This window comes from Apteryx rowi, unplaced genomic scaffold, assembly GCF_003343035.1.
Source record: "Apteryx rowi isolate R43461 unplaced genomic scaffold, aptRow1 scaffold_220, whole genome shotgun sequence".
NCBI lineage: Eukaryota > Metazoa > Chordata > Aves > Apterygiformes > Apterygidae > Apteryx > Apteryx rowi.
Genome location: NW_020448531.1, coordinates 1 through 9,849, shown reverse-complemented (window position 1 = coordinate 9,849; position 9,849 = coordinate 1). Strand labels below are relative to the sequence as shown.

The window sequence follows — 9,849 nt, the reverse complement described above, 5'->3', positions numbered from 1 at the left end:
AGATAAAATGCAAATCGAGATAACGCAGACCCCGTCGAGAGAGCAGAGGGGGAAACACCATGCCAAGGGGGGGGGGGGGAAAGCAACAAAACACAACTCGTCTTGAAATAAAAACTAAAATGGCTCTTTTATTCGAGATAATAGTTAACAAAAATATATTTCGATGTTCGACCCCTACTGCATGGCTTTCCTCTAGCAGGTATTCATTCACCTTACATCCAGGGTATTATGCATAATGCGACTTTTATTTTGTTAATAAAACTCAAAATAACGTTAATTTGTAACTTCTGCATCTACTTATAGGTGCTATTACTGTGCAGATTATAGTGTAATGAATACAGCGTTTTAACAGTGCCCCTGGCAATTACTGTAAGTGCACTGGGCTCTTGATAAATCTTTAAACCCATTTTTCAAATCTGATAGAGTCCCAAGTGTCAGAGATATGGGAATCATTATGAATTTCAGCCATGACATTTAAGTGAAACCACCAATTCAGATTCAATGGGTGTGGTGGTGGTTTTTTTTTTTTTTTTAATTTGCCATTGATAAAGTGTCATTCATCATCCTGTTACACTGCAGCACAGAATATTAACAAGGACTAACAGAAATAGTCTATTATAAATTTAACAGAATCTCAACCTGTTCAAGGATACAGTACTATTTCACTGTAGAGCAAGCTATTTTTTCCCCAGGGTGAAAGAAGGAATATCTAAGTTCCTGCCACCCTATTTTGACTATATAAAAGGAAAACATTTAGACTTGCCTTAGGCTTCCTTACTTCTGCTCAACACCTGTTTAAAATTCCAGTTAGTTAAAAATACCTATATATATATAATATATATAATATATTTCTGGAATAAAAACACAAAAAGATGTACTGTACAAGCATTATGTAGAGTGCTTCAATTGGCTGTATGTAGTTTAGCTACTTGTCTAATATCCAAATACTTAAATTAAAAAAAAAGATCATAAATAATGGTAACAGAATAAGTAATGATAAGAATAAAAAATAAAAAATAGTCATCATGATTTGAGCCAGGCATTGCTATACAAATGCCCTTCCTGTTGCCCAGGAATCTCTCACAAAGTAAAATTAGAAATGTGCTCTGCAAGTTAGTCTCCTATATTCTTTTAGCTGCTTTAAAATGTTCTGATCCTTCCTCCACGCTAATCAAGTAATGAATTATAGTACTTTTTTGTGTGCTCAGAAATGCTATATATATATATATGTATACATATATATAAATATATATATTACATATATATATTTAAAAAAAGCTTTGAAAATAGTGTTTACAGTTGCCTTTTTTCTTTTTTTCTTTTCTTTTCTTTTTTCTTTTTTTGAATAGCCGGCTACAAAAGGCTGTTGGGCTGCCAGGCTGCTTTTCTGCTTTGCCAAGTACACGAGTTTGCTCAGGGCATGAGAACAGGCAGTGGGTGCAGGACAACAGTCAAGGAAACAAACCTGCAAACAAACGTGGCGTAGCAATAAAGGAAGAAGCGTTTTACTCTACGAAGCAGCTGTCACAAAGCAGTCAGAGTCAAAATCGCAAAAGCTCCCCCAGCCCGTTCCAGAGGGTGGCAACGCAGAGATTTGCTCTCGAATCAGTGGGGGAAGAGGGGGGTCAGTAGTCAGAGCTCCCCCCCCCCGTCTCGCGAGGAGACGACTGCTTCCTTCAACCGCAGCCAGCACCAGCCAACGACCTGCTACACTGGAAAGAATCTCTCCACCCTCGGCTCTGAACCTTCCTCGCCTGCCCCAAAACACCCCCTTCTAGTGCAAAGGAGAAAACGGACAACTTAACGCTGGAACTTTGGTGGGGGGAGAGGGGGGCTCTGGAGAGGAGAAGGCTGATGGAAACTCCTTACTCATTAAGGGCAATGAGTGGATAAGGGGTAAAATACGGCGCAACAGGGAGTAGGGGTCTGCAGCGCGGCAAGCTTAGAACGACAAGCTTTACTCATTGTACACGTTGTACAGGACAGAGCTACTGCTCTCAGTAACTCCTGTTCTGACGGGACTGACCCATTGGACTCTCTAGTTCGGCTGGGCTCCAGGACCAAGCGCCATCCCCAAGCTCCTGGTGTCCACGCTTCACAGCCGGTCCATCCTGAACGTGTCCTCTGTGGCAGGGTCGGTGAGGACCATATCTGGGTCATTCAGCATGTGCAGTCCATCCAAGGTTAAAGGGTCAATTTTTAGTTCATCCAGAGGGAACTGGGAATCCGTATCAAAGCTGACATCTCCCACTCCTGCCAAAGAGCTGGTCAGTTCTTTTGATAAGCTGGGAGGAGATTCTCCTGTCACTGGAGTGAAGAGGAAGAAAGAGGCGTTGGTAGGCCTTAGCAAACACTTATTCTCTAGGCAGAACATCTAGATAAAGTGATAAAACAGCTTGCAAAAACTCTGGAATAGCTTTCCAAGTTAGGATTGAAGTTCAGATGAGAAAAATCTATTCTTACATCCAGCTGGATAAATTACAGATTTGTCAGAGATCTCAAAAATCATAATAATGACATAATACAAAGGAAAATTCATATACGTATATTTTGGCCTGCAAATTGGTGCCACTCCAGTCTCTTCTTTCCCGTAAGTTCAGGAACAATAACTCTAATTTACATGATTCTAATCAGCACAAGTCATAGGCTGAAATATGGATTGAACTACTCTTTTCTCGGTGACCTGAGCAAAGACTCTTTCCAAATGTCCAACCGTGACCAGATTTGCTACCATATGTGACACTAGGAAATCCTTTGCCGCCAAGCTTGAAGAGAGCAGCAAAGTTCGGCTTTGATGGCTTCTCTCACATTGCGACAGAGGATGCGGTAAATCCGGAGGCAGAGAAAGTCTGCGAGACAGTTAGCGCTGCCGCCGCACATTCTACCCGCTTGCTGTGATTAAGCGACGGCCATCAGGCGCCAAAGCGCTCGGGAAATAACGCCCGACCGGCACCACGACCATTTACTCAAGGCAAAACAAAACAGTGTCCTTTTCCTTTTTTTGGCTCATTGCTAGCGTTACACCATGAAGACTAAATCCAAGAGCAGGAAGGTTTCACTCGTCTGTTAAGTCTGTGGCTTTCTTACCTGTAAGAATAATGTTGGGGATGTTTCCATGGCTGGAGTAATTCAGCTGCTGCGAGTCCTGTAAGCTGCCATGACTCCCGGTAAGTCCCATCATGGCTGCCTGGGAGTAGTTAAGGGTGGAGCACGGGCTGTACAGGCTGTTGGAACTAATGGCGTTTTCTATCATATTAAACTGTTCAAGCTGAAGACCAAGGTACAAAGGAATTAATACTTCTAATCATCAGGAAATACAGCAAAACAACTTACAAGCCTCAAGTAGGGGAAACGACATTGAAAAAGACAGGCAAACAAATTCATCTTTAGGTTTTGTTGATCAAAATATGGTCTGTTTTCCACTTAACTTTCCAGAATAGTTCACTGCCAAATTCAGAGTGCAAGAGAATGAGGGAAGGGTGGATGCCAAAATAAAACTGTTGCTTTCAATATCATAGGAACAAAAGAAAAGATAGCTTTAAAAGACAGTAAAAAAACAAAAACAATTTATGCTACTAAACCAGGTATCTGCCCACAAAGCACTCTCTCTCAGAAGCCATCTCATTTTTTTCTGCTACAAGAGCATATCTAACAGCTGAATGAACAAGTGCCCTGGCTGGCCGGCTGCGGAGGGCATGGGTCTGCTCGGCAGGTTTTGGTACGATATACAGGGCGTTTGCCAGTTTCAGAAGTACATATTTGTTACCACCTACAAGTGAAACCTTCCCAAACGGAACAACTGTCAGAAATGGTTTTGTTATTTTCATTATTTTTAATCCAAGGGGCTTGGCAGAACACCTTTAAAAACATCTGCTATAATGGCTAAGAGGGAGGAAGAGGAAGAGAGGGAAAAAGAAAAGAAATAGGAGTACCTGAGTACTACAAACTAAAAATATGAACAAAATGTGATCCCACATAAAATAATCAGAAGTTGAATTATACTATTGTAAGCTGAAAGTGGCCGAAATATAGCTGAAAATTGGAGATGAATTTGCTCACCTGATGGGATAGGGCATTAGCCTGCCTAGCTGTCATCTGCTGATCATAATAGGAGTCACCAAATACACTCCCCAGAATGGAAGAATGCTGAAAACAAAACAGAGTCTTTATGGTGCGAGAGTCTCACAAACAGACGTACCCACGGTATGCAAGTGTCTCGCACCTTCCAACCGATGCACCTCAAATTTAGTTGGAAGCGCCCTTTGTTATTAACAACCACTGACCACCACCAAATTCATAAAACATTCAGCATTTCCCTCCAAAACATGAATCCTTGTACAGCGGGCTGCCTTTCATTAAGCACAAAGAACAGTCAGGAAAACCCAACAAACTTCCTCACAGAGGACACACAACACACAGAACTTCTGATCATGAATGCAGACAAGTGTGCTGGGCGACACGGGAAATCAAGACCACGCTGCAGCTTTGGCTCGTGTTTTGTGAACGCTTTTTTGGGGGACGACGAGCCCCGCGCAGCGCTGAACCGCACGTGACAACGACATGCAATGCAAAGCTCGTCGCCCGCGCGCGGGCAGCGGCTAGCTCGCTCCGCAACCCAGGGTTCACGTAACAGCCAGCTTAACTGAGACAACAGCATGCTAAAAGACGACTGACGTTATAAAGTCATTTCGCTTCAGCTGCAGGTCAGGAGTTAAGGAGAAAGCCCGGTGAAGCGTGTTATCAGCGGCTCCAAGGCAAGACTGGCGGGAGGAATTCCACAGCCCTGCTAATGGCACTGCCCCCCCGGCCCAACAGTCTTTTCTCGGTTATTTGCCATCATTCTTCAGTTATTCTGAAGGTGCCCAAGAATTTGAGGCCGGATACAAGAGAAACCACATATGTAAAACTATCAAAAACAAATTCTGAAATTCCAGCTGAAAAAAACCCTCTACCGACAAAGAGCCTCCATAAAAGCCAGCGTCCATAAAAGACAATTTGCATGGAAAGTTTGCATCAGTCTTGGGGGAGAAAAATGTAAATAACTTGCATGGCATTTTCCAGCTGTTTTGTCTACACATTAAAAGACTAAGGCTACAGATTTTCTCCTCAGACAGCTAAGCAGCATATGAAATTTAGCACCGGCCTGGCAAATGTAAGAACAGAATTACATCAACCACCACAATTAAAAACACTGAACACACTTAAGGATCAAGATACTCAAAAACACGGGATGAGGTCCACAACAGCGGACGCAAAAACCATCTCAGCAAACAACATTCTCCTCCTACACCACTAGCATATCTTGATCCAGTTTATTCGCAGGTAGCACGCAAGGAGAAGGACAGAAGTCTTGTACACAAAACTAAACTGCCAGCACCCTCTGAAGGGGAGACTATCATGGAGAAAACAGTGATAAATTCTTTTTAAAGCAAACAAAAACCTTCCCACCTTCAGGCAGAGGCTTCGGCTATCACATTATACGGACACTTTAGACAAATGGGGCAGCAGGTGAGGAATTCACAGCCCAAGAGCTGGACTCCTTGGGGGAAGGTCGCCGAAGCTCAACTGCTGCTGCAGGCGCTACCAAACCCCTCGCCGAGCGGATCCCGCTCAACCCGAGACCTGCTCTGAGCATCGCTGCGAAGCGTTTGCCACCGGCTGCACGCGAGGGTGCGGATGCAGTGCGAACGGGCTTCGAGAGGACGGACACACTGCAGAACAGCGCTGCTGGAAAACATCAGAACACTTGCAACAAGCCTTAAGTACCTCCGCGGCGCTGCATTTTAAAGTATGACATTGGCAGAGTCAGAAATAGCGGACAGCAGCCTGCAAATCGTTGTCAGGGAAGAGAGCCTGAGCCAAGAACAGGATTTTATGGACAAAAAATAAAAATGAAGATTTCCTTCACTGGATTTACTTTACTGTGCATTTATGAACTGTCATAGCTCTGACCGCAGAATAATAATTACATTCCTGCAATGTATCACCCTACTCAAGGACCTCCCGGAAACAGGTAAAATGGAAAAGTCTTGTAACTGGAACTGGTCTTCCAATATATCATCCGGTATTCAACCTTGCTGGGGCTGTCCTATCCCTAGCACGAGATAAAGCCATGAGGAAGTAATCAAACGTCCCGAGCAAGAGCCACGTGGTATCTGATGAGAGAAAAGCAAGGCACCACTGCAAATTTATATTTCAAAAAATAAAACACATTTTTCCTTCTTTAAACCACTGACATCTTACTTGCTGCACAGTTACACTTTGATCTACACATTTAACAGCTACTTGAACTCCACATTATTCAGCCTGTTACTTATGCCACTTAAAAAAACGGAGACAGACCGCAGAGCAGGCTCAAGCAAGCGGATTAGGACTAGCCAGCTTAAATCTATCATGGCAGAACTGTCCCTATCTGAAACGGCAGGCACGGTCTCCAAACTCATGAGGTTTTATAACGCTTTCCAGTGAAAAATTTGCACTTCAGGATGTCACGTACTCACTGCGAGGCAAAGCCATTTTAGAGCAGCATTAGAAGCCCCGTTGCCATTCAACAGCTCCAGACAGAACCACGTAAGTTCTTTCCTTTAATTTGTGCCATTTCGTTTTTACAGGAGCTTTTCCAAAGTAGGGCACAAATTAAAACTTTTGTATTCCGCTAAGCATCTTTCCCATCCTAAAAAGTTGGGTAACATGAGAAATAACAAACAGTAGGCCAAAATCTATTTGTGCAAGTCTGTATTAATAACTCTTAATGAAATGCAGAGGCCTGTATTTTTTCCTCTGTTCTGAAGTATAGCAGTTATTACAGTTGTAAGCTCTGAAGCTCCCAAAGGAAATCAACTGGAAACGTCATTACTTCAACACTTCGGAGTCCTAGAATAATTTATCAACAACGCTGTGGAAAAACATCTTGCTAACACCATTGCCTACAAAATACTAGACGAGGTCTGTTTTGTCAACAGTACATCTTCTTGGGTTAATGATGTGGTGACTGGAAGGAAAGAAAACCCAAACCACAAAACCCCTGGCTTAAATTATTAGTCTGAAAATACATACCATATTATCCAGTATTCAGCCATTCTACTAAAAAAGCAATCTGCTATCTAATTGGAGCAGTAGGCCAGGTGTTAGAGGAGAAAAGCGAAGTAGTAATAAACAAGCCACTGGCAATGAAAAGCCATGCAAACACAAAGCTGAGAGCTACGAGCAGAGCTTTTCAATTCATGTTTTAACAGGAAGACCTTCGTATAACAGAAACAAACATCTAAAACACAAGAGCAAATAGATTTGGAGATGTGGAAAGATGAGAAATAACTTCTGGTGAATGAACCATACGTGATAAAAATCAAACCACAGATTTCTATTTTTAGAATGTGTCGTTCATATCATATTGATACGCTGCAAAACGATTTAACCTAAAATTAATCAGAGAGACAGGAGCAAATGGAGGACGCCTACCCGGTCACACCTACTTTATTCCACTCTTGTCAGCCAGTGCCAGACTGTTCCCGAACGGGTGTATTCTGATGCTGTAACCAATCTGCCTTTACTCTTGGCAGATTATTCTGTTGTCTAATGGATCTTGCCGTTTGGACGATGCCCCCATAATCAGAACCCAGATTTTTCTTCCAATCTGTTTTTTTCTTCCCCCATTGCTTCTCTCCACGCTTAGTATTTACAGTCTTAAAAGGTCCACCACCACAGACAGCTCTCACCACTACTACCTTTTGGCTCACTGATGGAGGCAGGAAAGCTGTACTGTTTTTAATTTAACAAAAAAAGAACTATTTTCTGGTGCTTCCATTTGGCTTTTGCTTAAAGCTTCTTTTCACTAGACGGTATACATGCTCTAGTTCTGTAAACTAAGCCCCAGCATTAGCTTCTTTATAAAACTTCTCTGAAGTATTTTGTAACAGTTTTCCATATTTGGAGATATTTAAGAAGCCAATAATAAGGTAAGTAATATAGCTAAATCCTCTTCCTTTCATACATGAGTTATAGTGTCATGCCTGAAAATAACAAAACCTGAGCAAGAGTCTAGAGGATAAAATAAGCCCAAGAGGAAAAATTACAGCCAGCTCTGCCCTCCACTGGAGGGTGCTTGCTGCACTCCAGTACTTTGGACTGACCAGTGGCATCAAGCCTGTGGACAAAATCAAGAAAGAGTTATTGAGAAGGCAAGGGGGAAAGAAAATCAAAACAAAATCAGATGTGCTGCCCAAATGTCAACTGGACCTGAGAATTTGCAGCAGGACTGGCAACAGCTTTGCTCTACATGACAGCCTAGAGAAATAAGTTTGCTTGTTTTCTTTGAGCCACACGCAGAACACAGCGGAATTGGCAGAAGCAGGCAGAAGAAAGAAGTTAAGAAGCAATTAAGCAAGGGTTAAAAAAATCCAGACAGTCCTGACACTCGGATCTATTACTGAGCTTACCAGCGACCTGTCTGGCTAATGGCAAGGAGAGACGAAGCTTCTGCTTTGGAACCATGAAGGGGCAGCACTTATTTAGATAGGATCCTCCTTACAGCCTTCAACATCAAATGATGAAACAGAAAATGTATTTCCAGACTCTGTTGTGATGCTCCGTAAGAATTTCCTGCACCTTGTTACTACAGGTGGGATTTAGAAAAAGGGCAGCCATGTGGATCTATTCTAGCAACGTTAGATTTTTGTGCTGAAAATGCATTGGGCTCCCTTACATTAGGGGTACCCCCAAAGATTGCCTTGCTGTTTCTTAACTGTCTTGCAACTGGTAAAAATTCCCCTTCATAGGTTTACATACACATCAAATTTGACTTGTATATAGGATGTGAATTTATGAATTAATATACACACAGGAAGAAAAATTAGCTGGCATGCAAGAAAGCATGTTTCCTAACCCATTACTTTCAAGCCATAAGATGCAGTTGCTAATTTTAAGAGCATTTGCTGCAGTGTTTTCTTTCAAAGTGCATGTTCCCATGTAAAAAAGGTCCTGCTTAAAGGCACTGGGTCATACAAGTGGCATTTAGTGCAACAGGAAGACGTCCTACTGCAGGAGGCACTCAGCAAGTTTCCATCGCTCTCTCCCCTACCCTCCCAACCTGATCTGTCAACCCCTAAGCGATGCTGCTACTGAAAGGGATCTACCTGGAGGTTTTGTCCAAAAGAAACAACTGGATTTTAATAGTGTTCAAATAGTAGCTTTGATCAATAAAAAGGCAATTCACCAGCTATTGAAAAACTCTGGATCTGAATGAAACTGCAAACAAGATGAGACATCAGTAATGCATGAGGCACATACAGTTACAGTGAGACAACTATGGGTCAGTAATGGAGAGACTCAACTGAAAACAAACACGAGAAGCAAGGCCTGTGGAAGCACAGAGTCCCTTACTTGAGGGGAGCTGCCAGGAGAGAAGCCTTGATTGGAGACAGGAGAGGTGGGAGACTGGTTGGCTGGGGATCCAGCATTACTGCGGTACTGCTGGAGTGAAGCCTACAGAACAACACAGAATTAAAGACCATGGGATTGATGGAAGGTTGGAAAATTATACACTTCTGGTGTACAGCTCGAGGAAGCTGGGAGAAATCATCATCTTCAGCAACTCTTGGATATATATCAAGACACTAATACTGTGAAAAATGCCGCAAAAAGGAAAGAGTTAAGATACCACTGTGGCATGGTCTCATGCCTGACTGAACGTCTAAGAGCAGGGCAGTGCTGTCGTACAAGGAAAACTGTTGAAATCTTTTTTCCACTGTTTTCAGTTGTGTCCAATTAGAAAAAAAAAAAAAAAAACTATTCAGCCAACAATTTATGGAAAAGCTGTCTCCAAATCCAGGAATAACGCGAAAGTAATGTCAT

The 9,849-nt window shown here is 42.5% G+C and overlaps 1 protein-coding gene across 1 annotated transcript; it reads right to left on the bottom strand.

Moving 5' to 3' along the window:
- Nucleotides 1-535: 535 nt before the first annotated feature.
- LOC112965585 (CREB-regulated transcription coactivator 1-like) lies at nucleotides 536-9,715 on the bottom strand. The gene is made up of 4 exons (XM_026064727.1): nucleotides 9,379-9,715; nucleotides 4,060-4,146; nucleotides 3,088-3,268; nucleotides 536-2,307 (listed from the first exon to the last, which is right to left on the bottom strand). The coding sequence occupies exons 2-4, from the start codon at nucleotides 4,093-4,095 to the stop codon at nucleotides 2,096-2,098; spliced, it is 429 nt and encodes a 142-aa protein (XP_025920512.1). The 5' UTR covers nucleotides 4,096-4,146; nucleotides 9,379-9,715; the 3' UTR covers nucleotides 536-2,095.
- Between the last annotated feature and the right edge of the window lie 134 nt (nucleotides 9,716-9,849).

Excerpts from the sequence above, each read along its gene's own strand:
- LOC112965585 (XM_026064727.1), bottom strand. The coding sequence starts at position 4,095 with ATGACAGCTAGGCAGGCTAATGCCCTATCCCATCAG. Across the intron at positions 3,269-4,059 it reads CTAATGCCCTATCCCATCAG|CTTGAACAGTTTAATATGAT; the intron begins GTGAGCAAATTC and ends CTTGGTCTTCAG. Across the intron at positions 2,308-3,087 it reads CCCCAACATTATTCTTACAG|TGACAGGAGAATCTCCTCCC; the intron begins GTAAGAAAGCCA and ends TCTTCACTCCAG.